This window comes from Acinonyx jubatus, chromosome B3, assembly GCF_027475565.1.
Source record: "Acinonyx jubatus isolate Ajub_Pintada_27869175 chromosome B3, VMU_Ajub_asm_v1.0, whole genome shotgun sequence".
NCBI lineage: Eukaryota > Metazoa > Chordata > Mammalia > Carnivora > Felidae > Acinonyx > Acinonyx jubatus.
In genome coordinates, this window is record NC_069386.1 from 46474159 (window position 1) to 46494074 (window position 19916).

The window sequence follows — 19916 nt, forward strand, 5'->3', positions numbered from 1 at the left end:
ATGGTTATGTAGGCTGGAAAGCTTACTAGGTACAATAGGAAAGTAAAGAATGAAAATTAGTTAGCAATACCATAATACCTTTACAGGTATGTGATCTTGAGAATACCTGTTTACCCTATCATTGGTTATTTTGGATTCCAATTACATATATATATATATATATATATATATATATATATATATATATGGCTCAAACTATTAATGCTGCTAAAACTGGAATAAAGATCCTATGAATATAAGACTATCAAATGCTGAGACCTCACACGGATAACTGCAAACTCTAACGTATCTAACAGAGGGAAAAACTAAGTCTGTATAACTGGAAAGAATTTCAGTGACCTTTGCCACTGAAAAGACTTCTCCTTTTCTGATAAAAAATTAGAGATTTTCTTTTCCTCCCTAAAAAGCTTTTACCGAGTTTAAGCATACTAAACACTTATTATGTAGATGGTTAAAATATACCTAGTTCTTCTTGCAGTATGTTAAATTCATATTGCCCAGTATGTTTTTAAAATTCTTTTTTTAACACTTATTTATTATTGTGAGAGAGAGACAGAGCGTGAGTAGGGGAGGGGCAGAGGGAGAGGGAGACACAGAATCCGAAGCGGCTCCAGGCTCTGAGCCATCAGCACAGCCCGACGCAGGGCTCTAACTCACGAACTGCTAGATCATGACCTAAGCCGAAGCTGGACACTTAACTGATTGAGCCACCCAGGCGCCCCTTGCCCAGTATGTTTTTTATGCCTTCTGAGTCAACTCAACTGAGCATGGCCCAAGATAAAGGAAAAGTCATGGCTATACTGTTTTTTTATTTGAGTTTGTTCATTTATTCAACAAATATACACTGAGCATCCATTATGCAGCAAGGTGCTACAGATAAAACAACATAAAGAAAGCCCCTGCCTTATCAAGTTTCTCCTGGGTGAGACAGAAAAATTATAGTATATCAGAGGGTAATAAGTGTTATAGAGAAAAATACAGCAGGTTAGAAAAGAGGGAGTGACAGGGACATGTTGCCATTTTATTTAGAACAGTCAGGAAAGATCCCTAGTGATTGTTATGTGATCAAAGAAAAAAGTATGTGAGAAAACTAGCTATGTGGACAATAAAGGGAGGTATGCTCTGGCAGAGAAATGCAAAGGCCCTGAGGATTGATATCTTTAAGGAAAAGTAAAAGAGGGCAAGTGTGTGGCTAGATAGGTAAATTAATGGGATATGCTATCTGGGAAGTAGCAGGGGTCAGATCAGAAGGGTCTTGACAGTTATTTTAAGGATCTGGTTTTACAGTGGTAAGAAATGCTGTTGGGGATTTTGAACAGAAGAATATCATCTGATTTAGATTTTAAAAGGATCTTCCTGTGTTAAAAAAAAAAAAAAGACTGAAGGAAAAGTGGAAGACTAGCTGGGAAGATGTTGCCATAATTCAGAAAAGGAATAAAAGTGGCCTGGTCAATGATGATAGCAACAGGTGGTGACAAATGGTCTAATTTTTGAAGATAATTTTACTATGAGGTATTTAGTATGGGAAGATAACCAATATTTCATTTTTATGTCAGTGAAACTACAGCTTTTTCTCCTCCCCCCGCCCTTTAGGAATAGGTTTCCTATATTCCGGTTTTCCATCTGTCACATAAAGATCAGGACCTTATATTGTTAATTGGGTTAATCCTAAGGCACTGTAGAGTAATGGCTGAATTGCCTGCAATTTACCCCCCCTCTTTTTTTTTTTTTTTTGCAAATTTACTCCTTTTTTTTTTTTTTTGCAAAATAGTTATTTTTGCAAAAATAACTCCCATTGTAACTGGGAGTTAACTGCATAAATGCAGAGAAAAAAATAGGACAAATAATTCAGTTTCTTTACAAAGAAAAGAAGTTAACATATTTTTGATGATCTGAACAGCCAGAGTAGGAGGAAGTCGAAAAGTACAGCTTGGAGAAGGAAGTCATTAACAGATGATGTTCCCTATTATAGTTAACATAAAGTAATGGCTTTACAGTATTTATTTTTATCCTTTTAATTTAATTCAAAAAGCATTTCCTGGACGTGCCCAGAGGGCAACAATTACTCAACAGAAAAAAATTTCAAAGTATTTCTTTCCAAAGGTCAGACTTAGGTTTTGACTATAAGCATCATGAAGACAGGGTACATGGGTCCATGCTTTATTTATACTTAAATCTGTAGGGCCTAATAGAATTCTTCACTCATAATAAGTACTTGATATATAAATGGATTCATATTCCATTCACTGGAGATCTATTAAATGGAGCCCACTTTAGTGGGAAAGAGTTTCTAATTCTTATTCAAATTACTGGGTTTTAAAGGTGCATGGGTGGCTCAGTTGGTTGAGCATCAGACTCTTGATTTCGGCTCTGGTCAGGATCCCAGGGTCATGGGATTGAGTCCTGCTTTGGGCTCCATGCTGAGCATGGAGCATGCTTAACATTCTTTCTCTCTGGGGCACCTGGGTGGCTCAGTGGGTTAAGCGTCCAATTTTTTGATTTCCACTCAGGTCAGGATCTCACAGTTTGTGGGTTCCAGCCAGTGTTGAGCTCTGCACTGACACTGCAGAGCCTGCTTGGGATTCTTTCTCTGCCCCTCTCCCCCTTGCATGCACGCCTGTGTGCACTCTCTTTCAAAAATAAGCAAACATTAAAAAAAAAGTTTTGGGGTACCTGAGTGGCTAAGTTGGTTGAGCGTCTGACTTCAGCTCAGGTCACGATCTCATGGTTGTTGAATTCCAGCCCAAGATAGGGCTCTGCGCTGACAGGGTGGAGCCTGCTTGGGATTCTGTCTCCCTGTCTCTCTGCCCCTCCTGCACCTGTCCCCATCCCATCAAAATAAATAAATAAACTTTGAAAAATTCTTTAAAAAAAGTTTCTAGCTAATCTCTTTTAAAAAAAGATTCTCTGAAAAAAATTACTGGGTTTTAAAGTATGTCTTTGATGATGTTGAAAAAAATAATTTGATTTCAAATAATATCAAGTTTTATAGTTTAAAAAATTATCAAGCACAAGTCAGAAAATTGACAAGGGTTTTAATACTTATTTCTTATTGATACTAGTCATCATAAAGCTAAAGAGGGAATTAAATAAGAACCATAAATATTCACTTAAATTTATAGAGGTTAACATCGATTGAGAAAATGATTTTTCTAGTCATGAGATGGAGGATTAAGTTTCATATGAAGCTTTCATGTTTATAGAGTGCTTATGCTTCAACAGAATTTGTTTCACAATCACATTTGGGTTGCAATTCATTCTCAAGCTGCTAGAAACAACCTTTAAGCTTTGGGTTCTGGACCAGGATAAAAGATGATGAGTGGGCACGGAGATATATGTACAGTTAAGTAAAATATTATTGTAGGACTGCCTATATCAAAATAAATTTATTTAAATACTTTAAACCCAATTGTTTCAAATAATCAGTTACTAATATATCAATTCATGGACTTACTTTTGAAGTCATAAACTCTCCTGCATACTACCTAATATAACATTTAAATCTAGAAAAATTGTGACACTGTACCCCCCACTTTATACATTGAGGCTCCTCCATTATCACAGTCAGAATAAAGCAAATAAAGGTTCTGGGAAGTTTCTGCCAATACAATAAACTCTGGCCCAGTGCCTGGAACCTTAAGAAAATGAAGAAGGGACTAATGAATATCAGGTAATGACTCTAAAAAGCCCCACAAATAACCAAGGAAGAGACCTAAAAAATGACAAATTTTATTTCACTTTGGGTCTGTTTTTCACAGGGACTATATTATGAAAGTAAGAATGTATTTACTTTAAAGCATATAACTTGTGTTGCCTAATGCAGGAGTTGGCAATTATGGCTATGGGTCAAATCTAGCTCACCGTTTGATCTTACAAATAAAGTTTTATTGAAACACAGTCATGTCCATTTATGTATCATCTGGGGCTTCTTTCATGTTCTGGTAGCAGAGCTGCATAGTTGTTACAGAGAACATCTGGCCCACAAAGCTGAACACATTTACTACACAACCCTTTACACAAAAAGTCTGCTGACTCCTGGTCAAGCACACTGAGGAAGAGTCGACATATAGGTTATTAACAAAAAAGTAAGCAGGTTCTAGAAAATTTTCCAGAAACATAATTTCTAGAATCACACTATTTTTGAACACATAAAATGTTGGCATATTATAGATATGTTGGATTGAATACATATTACAGATATGTATTCAAATAATTAAAGAAGATAAAAGACAAAATCTTTGGGGCATCTACATGGCTCAGTCAGTTAAGTGTCTGTCTGACTCTTCATTTCGGCTCAGGCCATGATCTCACAGTTCATGAGTTCAAGCCCCACATCAGGCTCTGCACAGATGGCGCGGAGCCTGCTTGGGATCTTCTCTCCACCCCCCTCTCTCTCTGTTCCTATGCCACTTGTGCGCACGCTCTCTCTCTCTCTCTCTCAAAATAAATAAACATTAAAAAAAAGACAAAAACTTTAAATGACCCACACATTAAAATTTGTTTAAAATCTATTCAATAAAAACACAAAGGAGAAATCAGAAAGTACCTTTGGATTAGCAGTGCTTTTAAAACGCTTATAAACCTAACTAGGTACTTATCTATATAGCATACATTACAGACCTTGAAATTAGATACTATACAAGTATAGTAAGTGACTTTTCAAAGTAAAATCACTACTGGTTAAGCAAAGGGAGTATCAGATATGGCAAATTTCATGTCACCAAATTACTTAGGATATAATTGTCTTCCCTAACTGAGAATGAAATCCAGAGTCCTCAACATCCTCAGTGATAAAACCTGGAATTTCTTAATTTATCCTATAGTTATCCTTTCCTATGCTTGCGAAAATAATCCTTAACTGCATTAGGTTAAAACAACAGTAAAACCCTTTCATGATTATACTGATGCTGAATACCTTAACATTGGGCTTAAACTCTAAAAGCATTCACAGAATTCAGCCACCACATAACCTTTAAAAACTAGACAAGTTACACACACAAACACACATTGGGTCTTATCCTATGTCTGCTTTAAGTCTTAAAGATCTGAAACACCAGCAACTGAAGAGTTCAATAAACCTTAAAAGCCAACTCTGAAATTCAGATGTTCTTTCTCTTTGAAAAAAATAGGAGAGGTCAGAAAATAACAAATATTGCTGTGGTTGTACAGTCACATCAGTACAAACAACTGGATATACAGGACTTACTCACCAGTTACTTTTCCTTCTGTTTTTTGACTTTAAAATAAGATCAAAGACATTACTGGCTCCTCACAAAAATGAACATCTTAAAACTATGGATTCAAAACCTATTATCTACACTGATACAATTCTGACACTGTTCTGAACAGTAGTTACTGTCAGCATAAATGGTGGCTATTTCTTATTAATGTATGAAGAAAATCTTTCAGTCAATGACCAAACTGAATATAAGTTTGGAATGGATTGTAGAACCATTCCCTTTATATACTAAGATGTTTCTGTAAAATACTAAGATGTTTCTGACCTATAAAGTCAGAGAAGGAATCGGCCACTTTGGAAATTTTATATTGCAGTGACTTTCAAACAGAGACCGCTTATTTAACAGCCAGAAATAAGAAACTCTTAAGTACCTACAGTTGTTGTGTGCCCTCTAAGCTTGTCTGCTGAAGGAGCTAAGCTAATACCTATTCCAACTTAAGTTCAAGAACTGGAGGGTTCACTCATGAAGTTAAGCTGAAGCTGGTGCTGCGTGTAAATACTGTTTGTTCCAGAAGCCCTAGGATTCCTGCTAGTCTTAAAGCCCTATAATTATAATTGTCAACAATCACTCTGTTATTTTAGCTTCCTAGTGACTTGCATAGGACACTCCCTTTGAGAGTATTCTACTTGCTGCTCATCTTGCTTGCTATTTTTGTGGATAAACTGGAGAGAACAGTTTCTCTATGATTCTAACCCCTGACCTTTTCCTAACAGGCTCAGCTCGCCAGTAATCTCTTAGATGATAGTTTTCCAAGTTACTCATTTTTGCCATTCTATATTTATTTCTGCAGAAATATAGAAACTTGTATTTGTCCTCTCTTTCCTATTTAAAAAAAAATCTTCCATTTAGTCACCCTCAAGATTTTATATTCTGACCTTCTCTATTTAATATTCAGACCAAATTTTATATAGTATATACATGAAAATGCTAGACCACTGGACATGTGTTAGTGGCCTTTGTGGTTCAGGAACATGTCAGGATATCTACAGTTATCTCAAGGGCTGCCCCTGAAATTTCAAATTTACTACTAAAAATAACTCAAAATTAACATTAATTTTTAAAAAGTCATTCCTAACAACATAAAATCCCATAAAAATTTTGGGAGAAAGAAGGCATAATTCCTGAACTACAGCCAATTACCAAATGAAAGGCTACAGAACTCTGCCTATCTGCAGCAAAACAAGAGAAGGTGGATTCTAAGCTGCTTTGATTTATCTCAGACTCCAAGTTCCTTACGGGGGTAAGAGCGAAAAAAGAAAACAAAACAAAACAAAGCAAAACAAAACAAATTTGATGCCTGCCTGGGGTGGTAAATACACTTTGAGAGCTTAACTAAAAAGCAAAGAAATTATGTGATAAACCATAATAGCTTTTGTGGGGAAAATATATACATACTCAAAAACAAAGGACAAAGGACAGCGTAGCATTTGATTAAGAAACAGACTGTGTCATCAGCCTACGTATGGGACTATAAGCCAGTTATATTCAAAATGAATAATGAATACATGCCATGTTCAAAAAGATATTAAAATTTGATGTTCAGAAGATGTTTTCAAATGCTACTGAACAAGAACAAAACTTTAGGAAGAATTTGGGTCTCAAAAAGCCATTTGGATTTTTTTCTGGTGATAAAAATCTTGAAAGTGTCTTGCTTCTTATTTCAGAATTCTGCATCTTCTGCAGTATATTAAAAAAATTATCTATGTCTGAAAATACTAACACCAAATTAAAAAATAGATACTAAAGAACAAAGAAATTTCTTTACATCTGAGAAATGCTTCAGAGGGACATAAAGATAAAGATGTTAAACAAATGATAAAAATAGGTATAGGTTTCTGATAATTCAGAAAACAAAAATAATTAAATTAATTAAAATTTAATAAATTAAATTAAATTAAAAAAACAAAAATAATGAATTCTAGGTAGCAGAATTTCGTCAAACTTTCTCTCCTTTTGAAGGTTCCTTTTCTGAAAATAAATGATCTCTAAACAACAAGAGCAGTTACAATTTACCACTCATGTCAAGCATATATATTATATATGCAAGTCTAGGTAGCATAATACTTTGTATCTTTTAGTCTAACATTTATCTCTCCTTATGTTTTTAAACCCTTGTTTGCTTTCCAGCAAAATTTGGTAAAAATGAAATGCTAAAGTTCTTCAAATTTCAAGCTGTACTGGTAAGAACTAGAAAAAATAAAGAACCTTTATTGAGTGTCTATTATATGCTGGACACGTGTTAGGCACAGGATACCTACACATTAATATTTTAGATAGGCATTATCTCCTTTTTTACAAATAGAAACTTGGCGATTTAGAAACTTAAAAGCAAGTTATCCAAGGTTTTAAAATAAAAAGCAGCTGAGGCCAGATAAAACCCATGATCTGCTGGACTGGAAAGTCTGTGCTTTTCTACATCATCCTTTCAGATGCTGATAGGTTCCTTAAAGGAACGAAGCCAATTAAAAATAAATTTGATCAACAAAAATGTAATTGACAGAATAAACTATGGTTTAAATTTAATATACTGAACAGGATAGGATGTTTTATGAGTAAACCAAGATATGTAATATGTTTTAACATTCATAATAAACAGAAAATGGTCTTTGATATTAAATTAGATAGTAATCTTGGCTTTATGTGTGATCTTGGGCAAGTTACTTAATATCTGAGCCTCAATTTCCTCATTTTTAAGACAAGTGTATTTAGTTATCTTAAAGAGGTGTGGTGCAAAGATTAAAGATTAAGATAATACAGATAATGGTTAACATAGATCCTCACACATGTAAGTCCTGCACCTCTAACAGAGTGGGGCTGTAAGGGATGTTAACAAATACACGACAAATGTTTCAATTTTTTTTCAAAAATTACTAGGATAAAACCACAACTGCCCCCTACCACTATCCAGTTCTTCACAATCTCCTTAAATGTTGTATCTTAGTACAAATCTGATACAGATAAAAAACAACTGGTATACACATAAGAACAAAGTTGGGGGCTAAGAGAATGGGAGAGGAGGTTCAGGAGCCCTAAAAAAGGAGGAAAACACCCCACAAAGTCAAAGTCCCATGCCTTCTGAAAGTCTCCCAGATAAACCTTAACAATCACAAATGCCACCTATTATTTATCAGCCAGGATACTTTAGGACTTTATCTAGCATAGACTGTTATGACAGTTTATACCTTTTCATATCAGAAGTGATTTTATATGTTCCCCAGTCCTCCTCTGGAGTGGGAAAGTGGGTCTGCCAGAGGAAAAGTTGTATTTGGTATAGAATACAGTAATGCTGTACTTCTAGATGTGTCCTGAGCATGTGTTTATTTTTTTTAGGTCTATGCCTTTTACCTGTCTGTTCATTCTCCCTCCTAACAGAAGAATTGCTACTCATCTTTCCAAACACAGCTCAAATGTCAACTCATGAAGCCATCAGTGCTTCCCAAGGTAGGGTTCATTCTACTTACCCTATGTTTCCAGAGTCTTTGGTATACAGCTTTACTTGCCTCACTGCAATATAATTAATCACTGAATGCTTGTATCTCATACTATATGGGAAGTTCCCTGAAGGTAATGATGGTGTGTGTCTATGTTAGACTTTTCAATATCTAAGCATCATTCTAATGTTACTGCTACAGGTCTACTTTGTCCAATATTTCAACCTATGTAGAAAAGCAAGTGGAAAATTTAATGTGCTTAAGGACATCACTTTATTGTTATTTTTTTTATCAGTGGGAAGAAAGCTATGCCCACTGTGCTTTTTGATTATGTATTGGGTATATCAGTTTTAAAACCATAAGTACTTAGCATTTTTACACCTGAAAGGAACTTCAGATTTCCCACTTCAGATTTTCTAAGGACTGACAAGTCCAGGGTCATACAAATAATCACTAACTGAGCCAGCACATTTGAGCAGATCATTCTCTTAACCTTACTAATCATGCTGCTTTAATGTTGCCAACAAACACTTACTGGATCTTAATCCACAGACAGGAATTACCATTCAGTTGTTATGCAGAGAGGAATACAAGAGCTGAGGTTTGTGCTTATGAAACCTAAAATTGTATCATGGTTCACAAAAAGAAAAGGCCAATGCTCTGTGGTCAAATGTATAGATTATTAATGTTTTGCATGTTAAGTAACTCTGCCTCTGGTTTTCTGCAGCAGTATGAGCAGTACAATATTAACCTAGCTCTTCTACTGTTTCTTTAGTAAAAAGGTAACATGTATTTTAAAGATGATTAAAGATATTTTGGATAAACAGCAAACTATGAAATCTGAGATGTTACTGTCAAGTTTCTAGTTTGGTTTAGTAAGTATAATATTCAAATGATCATGAAATAAAATATACACAGTCCACTTTCATTTTTATACCTTTTTACAATTTACATTGTTAAGGTCTATAAATTACATTTATTTCAATAAAAGGATTCCAATAGAAAACTGTAACTTTAAATTCCCATTTGCTTTAGATACTGAAAAGGTAAATAGTGTAACCATAAGTATTCCCAAAAGTTTATTATTTTGGGAATATTTATCAAAGTATCTTAAAAAATTTTTTTTAAATGTTTATTTATTTTTGAGTGAGAGAGACAGAGAGAGAGAGACAGTATGTCAGCAGGGGAGGGGCAGAAGAGAGAGGCAGACACAGAATCTGAAGCAGGTTCCAGGCTCTGAGCTGTCAGCACAGAGCTTGACATGGGGCCTGAACTCAGAACCGTGAGATCATGACCTGAGCCGAAGTCGAATGCTCAACCGACTGAGCCCCAAAGTATCTATTTTTAAAGTTAAAAAAAAATTCTCTTTAAAAAACTTAAGATTTCAACATAGCATTTAATTTAAAATATACTTTCATTAATTAAAATGCATTTATTCTTTATATATGCTTAATGACATTCAAAATGTTTAAATACTATTTTCATCATGGTTTCTGAGTAGTGTGTATTTGATGCTGATATTAAATATAGAATTGAAAACACTGAATTCTGTTCTGTTCTGTACAAATATCTAATAAATCCTGAGTAAGGTAATTGGTAACACACTACATAATTAGGCCTGGCTTATAAAATTTTCTAACGGTTCTCAAAGAAATTACAGTTCAGAATTCAGTGGCTTTCCCCTTCTCTGTGGCTAGTCCTGACACATGAAACAATACAGAGAACTACCTCCAAGTAGTGAACGCTGTTATGATTAGGACTGGAAGGAATTCCCGTTACCTCCAGTGTCTATTCTTTTTCCAGACTGCTCTAGTTTGCCCTTTTGTTTTAAACATGAAAAAACTATGAAACACTGAAAATATACTGTTTCTTAAAATCAGTGTTAGGCTAAGAAGAAATGAGATGAATTTTTCATTTCCAAACCTTGTATTTTTTTTCACCTGTGTAGTCCTGGTAAATATTAATATGTAATTTAATTTTTATTACTTTCATAGAATTATGCCAATAAATTACAAGAAAATTGCACAGTTACATGTTTTAGCAGTTCTGTCAGTTTTAAATATGATTTCTGTTAATCTAGCAGAAATCATCTGTTATACTGTTGAACCACCTACCCCTCCACAGCATACAACTGTTAAAATGTAAATTGCCCAACTATTTTTAGCTGTTGTTGAAAAAAAATTCCTGTCTTCGGGAATAATGATTTGAGGCATTGTGTTCATTTTGTTTATCAAGCAGCTATTCAGCCTCTAGTGGGCCCAAGTGCTTATGCAAGCAAAAGCTTTTAAGAATGCCTGCAGCTGCAATCCAACCTTCCAGGTAGGCTGCAGGTTCAGAGCACAGCTGCCCTAGGCTGCATAAAACTCAGTCCATCTGGAACTGAGTTTCAAAGAGGATTTCAAATCTGAGTTTTCATGTAGCACACGGAAGAGAAGGCAGGGGGAAGAACACAGGAAAGAAGGAAGGCAAACAACCAAAAAGATGATATCTCTACTTCAGCCTTAATAAAAAATAAAGCTCAGACCCATGCTGCTCCTTCTAGATTACTACTTGCCAAGCCGGATATTCCATTCAGTGTATACTTCGATGAGCTGTGACTCATCCAGCAGCACCTGCGCCCATGTGTTAAGTACTGCCAAATAAAAGCCCAACATCCATTTACACAACAAAGAGACGTACCCTACAAGGCATGGGGCCTCAGTCCAAAAGCCCCACTCCCCATTTGTTCAAAGCAAAGGGAGAGAGGAAAAAGATTTCCCTTCTCACATCAGAGATTTTTAAATGTAGGTGGATTTATGATGTAGGTTCATTTACAAATACTTTCACTCTTTAGAAGAATAAAATATATTTAATAGCACAAACACCCCTACAGTATTAGATTATCACGGCCATTAATGACTGTTCACCAAACCTTTCCAACCTCCTTCATGCAAGGTCTTTATTCTCAAAGGATACATTTTTTGAGCAAAGAGGGATCAACAAACTAGTTGCTTGAAAGCTTTCCTGATGCTAGGCTGAAGTTAGGAGAGGCTTAATGAAGGCTTTAAAATCCACAAGGGCTTCACAATGAACATCTGACTCGGTGATTTATGCATATTAATAACTTCAGTCCTACTGAGGCAAGCTGAGCCGAACATGTCCTCCGAATCTTAATGTCTTTAGCTCCACTGGGATTATTACAAATGTAAATTTCTAAGATTCTCAGCTATTAATCTCTGTCTGTCCTCCTGTTCAGCAACATAATGACTAATTAAACATCAAAAGACCTGTACAGGAGATCTTCTTTGACAGCTACCGGCCCAGTCCTCTTCCCAAGAGGGGAATTCAAATGACAGGGACATGGAGTAACAGCATATGAGTAAGCTACAAATTACTGCAGAGAAATCTAAAAACCTAACATTAAATGTGGATTTATCTCAATCAATGATTCTGTTGAACAGTGAACAGTTACTATGCGAAGTGTGCCTGCTGACACCAATCAAATAATCCTTACAGCCAGCAAATACTGAATAGCTGAAATCAGTTGTTTACCACAAAGTCAAAAAAATGGGTACTTACTGAAGAAGGCAAACCAGGAGGCACCTTTCTGACTTTCTTTGCTTGCAAAGGATCTGCATATGGAAAACAATGTATTTCATCAGCATTTATATTAGAAAACATCAGACTTCAGGTGAATAGGAAAGAGTTTTCCCTTCTAGCGCTTTTCTGGCTTTCCAATATTTAGGAATAAGCAAGGGAATATAAAGATGAGGGCTTCATTCTTTCTAACTGGTTCCTGGGCAAAACAATTCTCCCAATGAAGTGATATATTCTGAAACACATATCCCATAAGCTTAGGAAGATGAAAGCAAAGCAAAACAGTAAAGAAAATAACAAACCAAAAAGCATGTGTGAGGGAAGGGAATTAACATTTCTTAGGTACCCATTTAGGTGCCAGGCTCCACACTGGGCACTGTCATTTGCAGAGGGGCATCTGGTATAACAGGTCACTTTAATAGTAAAACTGTTTAACAAATTTAGTATCCATATCACATTAAGAGTTAGTTTTAAAAGCATAGTCAACAAACTGAAAGTTAATGCTATGCTACAACTATGTTAAAAATTTGAAATAAAAGTTAATAAATGAAAATTATGGTTGAAATTATGTCAGAGAAATGCTACATAAACTATTACATACAGGCACTGTCATATACAATGTCATCCAGGATTCTGTAAGAACATCCACTGTTTGACAATGTGTGGTTGCAGCCCCTGGGTGGCCCAGCGGGTTAAGCCTCCGACTTTGGCTCAGGTCATGATCTTGCAGTTTGTGAGTTTGAGCCCAGGTCCAACTCTGCACTGACAGCTCTGAGCCTGGAGTCCGATTCAGATTCTGTCTCTCCCTCTCTCTCAGCCCCTCCCCTGCTTGCACTGTTTCTCTCTCCCCTTCTCTCTCAAAAATAAATAAGCATTAAAAAAAAAAACCCACAGTGTGTGGTTGAAACTTCAAATTCAGCACTGATTATTGTGTCATTTATCTTGGATGGATGTTTCTTTATAAGACTTAAATAATTTATTGATATAAATGAGAAAATGAGTATTTTCAGATACCCAACCAGCCTCACTTGGTATTTCGATTTTACTTATCTGTAAAACTTAAGATTTAAAACTTGTCCATCTTATTTACTGTAAAAAAAAAAAAGGTGGTAAGTACAGTTTTCCAATCTTACACAAATAATGGATGAAACTCAGGATTTTTCAGAAGCGTTCACTATTAAGAAGGCTGATGTAAAGTATACTATTTTTGCAAACTGTAAAAATGAGAATTAAACAAGCATGATATTTTCCTGGGTCATAAATGATAACGACATAAGACACACGGTTGTTTAAGAAAGAATGAAATTCATTTAAATTAGGGCTGGGAATCTTTACAGTGACTATTCCAGGAAGCTGCAAAGCTAAGAAAGCAACTTTATAAGCATGTGTAGCATGTGGAAAAAATTTATACAATACAAAGGGGGGAAAAGCATTCATTACCATCTAAGTCCCTACACCAAGAGGCAGCCTATATTTCCTTGAAACAAAAGTGCCAAAGATAAACAACATCTGGCACACTCTGTATTTATAAAACTTAGAAGCAAATTTTTTTGTTCTTTGTGAGGCTTTTCTAGAACCCAACTCTTTACAACTAATAAAAACAGCATCCCTTGAGCAAAACTCATACTCCATGCCGAGAGAGTCAACTGAACCGCTCCTGTCAGTGGGGAGCTCATCAATCTATTTTGGATTAATTACCACCAGAAGATGTTGCTATTTAGTTTAGGACAGTTTTTTCTTCCAATGTGAATATAAATCTTTCTTTTATATTTTTATCTCACCATTGGCTGTCACTACACAATTACTTGTATAATGTCGTATTTAAAATCATGAGTTCGGGATTCATAGTTCACTTCTGAGGGGTTGCAAACTGTAACAGTTAAGAGAGTAAGCTGGCTGGATTCAAATTTCAGCTGCACCATACAGCAGCTATGTGAACGTGGGCAAGTTACTTTTACCCTCTTTGAGTTTCAGCTGCTAAGATGTGAAAAGGGAATACCACCTTTTAGAGTTATTGTAATAAAGATAATACATGAAAGATGTTCAGGACAGTGTGTAACAGAGAGTGACAATAAATTTTAGCTGTTATGATTAGTTTATATTAAATTCTGTGGCAAAGTGTTTATAAATTAAATAGCTAGATGTTGTTTTGCAAAATGTTGATTTCCTAAAGCATCTAACTAGCTTGAGAAGATGCTGAGGTGGGTGTAGATGATCTCTGAAGTCCTTTCAACTCTGAGATTTTAGGAATAACTGCAACGCCAAGAAAGAGTGGCTGAGTGAGAAATAACAATGAAGAATGGAATGACAATAATGATAAATGTTATTCATATAGGAAATGAGTGGGCCTCCCTGGGTACCAAGCCTCAGCTCAGTTGCTTAGCTTCCTGAACTTTTAGTAATAGTATATTGGTCCATATTAGTACTTTTTGTTACAGTATGTGCTCACATAACATACTAACAAGATATTTCTCGAGAGTGACACTGACACATCTAGACTAATGAATGTTCCTACCCTAACTCATCTGATAGGAAACAAAAGTCATAAAGATGGAGGAAAGATGCTTTACAATTTATCATTTCTTTAGTAACAAACAGTATACTGGTCTAAATCATCTGGGCTTACTTCATCAATACATATACTAAATCACCCATAATGCTGAGAGGGGGGCACATCTAGTCAGAGCTCTCTATTCCAAACATGACCATCTTTGCCTTTTATACCCTCAAGCATACTCTAGACCCATGGACTAGGGCTATTACACAAAACTCTAGGTTTGACAGAAGGTAGATACATGAATTGAAAGCAGTCAACAAGTATTTGTGGAATAAATAACTATGGCATAGTTTCTTTTAGTGGGCTATATTTATTTCAAAAGCTGCCATATCTTTGATTATAAACAGCCTGTACAACTTCAATTTTCTTGTACAAAGGATTCCCTGGTAGGAATCACCAAAAATACCCACATTTAAACACTGCTTGGATAAGGTGTTAAGAGTATACCTGAGGCTTGCTGCAGCAGCAACACAAAACAGACTGGCCTCGATAGGCTATGTACAAGACATAAAGAAGGGAGCTAAAGAAAATGAGAGTTCAAAATTTAATAGGTGCAGGGTTTCCTATTGAGGTGATGTTTTGAAAGGAGAGCGAGATGACAGATGCACAGCACTATGAATGTACTAAATATCATTGAATTGTGAATTTTAATATGATTGATTTTTATCTCAACTTTTAAAAAATTGGGGAGTAGAAGCAACTAATATGCAAAAAATATTGGACATGGAGTCAGAAAATCTTAATTTTATCCTGGGGAAACCACCTACTAATTATATGAATGTGTCCTCCTGAGCCTCAGTTTATGTTAAATATAGTATTACATCTACTGACTAGCAGGTCTGTTATACTAATGAGATGAGAAAGTATATAAGACCACTTTGTAAACTGTTCAGCATTATTATCAATCTTAGTAAAAAATAAGGTGTTAATATTAGCACGTAACATTTTTATTATAATAGGAAAAACCAGTCCCATTTTCACTATTTAGTTCCTCTTATGGTGACCAAACAAGAGTACTAAATTGATTTTTTATTAAGTATCTAACAGATACAACATTTTATGCAAATAATCTCTACTATCAACATGATACCTAAGAAACCAAATTTCTTCTAAATAAAAGTACAGCCAGAAGTAAAGACTAAGGGGTTAAACAAAAAAACACATTTGTTAAGGCAGGGTTTGTTGTACAACGCACGCTTACCAAGTGCTGCAGAGTCATGGAGTGGTCTTCTCCTGGAACCTGTAGCAGAGAACGAGTAGTATGGTGTTCCAGGTTTTCCTGAAGAAGACAGCTGTGCTGGGCTTCCAAGCCCTAGATCTTGTCTCAGGAGACTAGACTATAAAACAAAGCCAAGGAAACAAGTTATTTTCCCACTGATACCAACTCAAATGGGAAAATGTCACCACTTCTGAGTTATTCAGATGGTTATTCAGAGGATGCTAATGCCTTCAACAATGCCTTGAATTAGATGCATCTAATAAATATTTGAACGATGGTTTATTAGAACATTGGCTTAAACCTACATTTCCTCGGGGCGCGTGGAGTGGCTCAGTCAGTTAAGCATCCAACCTCGGCTCAGGTCATGATCTCACGGTTTGTGAGTCTGATCCCTGCATCCAGCTCTGCGCCGAAAGCTCCAAGCCTGCTTCGGATTCTGTCTCCTTCTCTCTCTCTGCACCTCCCCTGCTCTCTCTCTCTCTCTTTCAAAAATAAACATTAAAAAAATAAACTTACATGTTCTCTCTTTCCTCATCCTCATGTTACTTAATTCCTAGTAATTATGTAGATCTAAACAATCTTAAGGTTGAAACACACTTTAGTTACTATGTGGTTTCACCCTTTAATCATCAAGAAGACTTCTGAAAAATGACCACCAAGTCTTTGCTTGAATGCTTTCATGACCATACAAGGCAGTCAATTCTGTTCTTTCTTCTTTTTTTTCTTTTAGGATAGTTTTCATTGTTTAAAGACTGCCAATATTTTCAAGACAAGCCATTCCTGTGTCCTTCAACTGTGCTTCATGACATGGGGGTTTGAATGTAATCCTCATCATCTGTGACATAAGACCTCTGGATTTATTTTCAGTTTGTCAAAGTGTCTTGTAAAATGGAATGGATGACAATGCCCCAGATGTGACCTGATTAGTGCAGAGTCATTTTCAACACTACATTTAAACAACCCATTTGTGCTAGCTCATATTAAGAGGTTAGGAGTGATCACACGCTGTTACTCTTTATTGCATATGTTGCTATTAAGTCTTGTCCCTCCAATGGTTACCTTTTTCAGTTGTGTTTTTTAGTTCCAAGTACAACAGTTAACATTTACCTGATCAAATTAACCTCGTTATATTTTATCATTTCTATCTGTTTTAGATTCTGAGTCTGTTAACCAATGCATTTGCTAGCCTTTTTAGTACTGGGGCATAAAAAATGGGACCAAAAGAAGACATGAGGATGACAAGCCTGAGGAGATCCCTAAGGTATGCTACAATGGCATGAAACTTTATCAAGTGCTTCACTGAAACCCAGAGATTCAGCAGCCCTGACCTACTAAACCAGTGACCCTATCATAAAGCAAATGAAGTTAACTTGGCAGAATTTGGTTCCAAGCCTTCTGGTAGCTGAGGGGAAAAGATTTCAACTGGAAAAGGTGCTGGATACAGTTGAGAGGATGCTCTCATGTGAAAAGGGCTATGATTCCTCTGATACATATACTACTCTCCTACCCCATATTTAATACCTGCCGTGACCATACTCATGAATATCAGAAAGGTACTAACAAATAAACCTCAGCTCTGGTCAGAAAGAATCAGTAGAACTTTGTAATAGAAGTCATCAGTAGCCCAGTTCCTGCCTCTATTCTAATAATCAAGAAAAACTCTCTTTTCAGTTTATCACGCTATTTAATGATTTTAAACAACTTGTGTTTCAGCTTTAAAAAGGCACAAATTCACATAACATAAAGATAACCACTGCAAAGTTTCCAACTAGTGATATGTGGTATATTCATTATGTGACCATCACCATCTAGTTCCAGAACATTTTTATCACCTCCAAAGGAAACCCTGTACCCATTAAACAGTTACTTCCATTCCTGTAGCCTCTGCAACCACTAATCTGCTGTCTCTATGAATTTCCCTATTCTGAGTATTTCATATAATTGGAATCATATGTGACCTTTTGTGTCTGACTTCTCTCACTTCACATGTTTTTGAAATGTATCCACGTTGTAGTTTGTATCAGTATTTCATTCCTTTGTAGGGCTGAATAATATTCTATTGTATAGACATACTATAATTTGTTTATTCATTTATTCACTAATGGGACACATTGGTTGTTTCTCGCTTTGGACTACTGTGAATAGTGTTGCTATGAACATTTGTGTATGGGCATTTATTTGAATACTTGTTTTCAATTCTTTTGGGTAATACTTAGGAGTGGAAATGCTGAGTCATATGGCAATTCTATCTTTAACTCTTTGAGGAACTGGCAAACTGTTTTCCACAATGGCTGGGCCATTTTACATTCCCACCAGCAATGTATGAGGATTCCAATCACATCCTTATCAACACTTCTTACTAGTTTTTTGTTTTTAATTGTAGCCATACTAGTATGGACTAGTATCTTGTTGTGGTTTTGACTACCATTTCCCGAATGATTAATGATGCTGGGTATCTCTTCATGGGCTTGATGGCCCTTTGTAATGTCTTCTTCAGAAAAACATCTATTCAAGTCCTTTGACCATTTTTAAATTGGGTTGTGTTCCTACTGTTATATTGTAAGAGTTCTTATACACCAGGGCACCTGGGTGGCTCAGTTAAGCAAGCTACTCTTGATTTTGGCTCAGGTCATGATCTCACAGTTCATGAGATCAAGCCTGTGTTGGGGTCTGTGCTGACAGTGCAGAACCTGCTTGGAATTCTCTTTTTCCCTCCCCTGCTCATGCACGTGTGCTCTCTCTCTCAAAACAAATAAACATTAAAAGAAAGAGTTCTTATACTAGACACTTACCAGACACATGATTTGCATGTCCCATTTTGTAGGCTGTTTTTTTACCTCTTAATGTCCAAATTTTTAATTTTGATGAAGTCTAATTTACCTTAATTTTTTTTTCTTTTGTCATGCTTTTGACGTCACATCTAAGAATCTAATGCCAAATTCAAGGTAGTGAAGATTTAACCCTGTATTTTCTTCTAAGAGTATATAGTCTCAGCTCACACCTAGATCACTGGTCCATTTTGGGTTAATTTTTGTATATGGTTGGTAGAAGGTAGAGGTCCACCTTCATTCTTTTGAATGTGGATATCCAGTTGTGTTAGTACCATTTGTTGAAAAAAGTAATATTTCCTTATTCAGTGGTCTTGGCATCCTTTGCTGAAAATCAATTGCTTATAAATATTTGGGTTTATTTCTGGACTCTCAATTCTATCTCATTTGTCTGTATGTCCACCTTGTACCAGTTCTATACTGTAGCTTTGTAGTAAGTTTTGAAAATGAAAAGTGTGTGTACTCTAACTTTCTTCTTCTTTTTTAATACTGTTCTCACTATTTGGGGTTCTTTGAAATTATACAGAAAATTTGAGGATCAACTTTTCCATTTCTGCAAAAAGATGTCACTGGAATTGTGATAGGGACTGCACTGAATCTGAAGATTGCTTTGGGGAGTTTTGCCATCTTAACAACATTAAGTTTTCTGACTGATGAACACTGAATCTGTAATTTCGGTCTTCTGTAATTTCTTTTAGCAATGCTTTGTAGTTTCCAGTATATATGTCTGACACTTTGTAGTTAAATTTATTCCTAGGTAGCTTTTTAAGAAGTTTATTTGAGAGAGAGAAAGTGTGTGAGCAGGGGAGGGGCAGAGACAAGGAGAGAGAGAATCTCAAGCAGGCCCTGCGCTGATAGCACAGAGCCCAAAGTGGGGCTTGAACTCATGAACTGTGAGCTGAACTGTTCGGCTTGAACTGTGAGCCAAAATCAAGAGTCAGATGCTAAACCCAATGAGCCACCCAGGAGCCCCTATTCCTAGGTATTTTATTCTTTTGGATGCTAAATGGAGTTGGTGGCTTAATTTTATTTTTGGTTTGTTGATTATTAGTGTACAGATGTACA

General features: G+C 35.9%; 1 protein-coding gene across 9 annotated transcripts in view; it reads right to left on the reverse strand.

Moving 5' to 3' along the window:
- TCF12 (transcription factor 12) overlaps positions 1-19916 on the reverse strand; it is a 376180-nt gene that overhangs the window by 69434 nt on the left and 286830 nt on the right. For all 9 annotated transcript variants that reach the window (XM_027067340.2, XM_027067339.2, XM_027067337.2 and 6 more), the window contains 2 exons: positions 16006-16141; positions 12230-12282 (listed from right to left, as the gene is read on the reverse strand). In XM_027067340.2, the coding sequence (XP_026923141.1) occupies positions 12230-12282; positions 16006-16141 (189 nt within the window). The remainder of the gene's footprint in view (positions 1-12229; positions 12283-16005; positions 16142-19916) is intronic.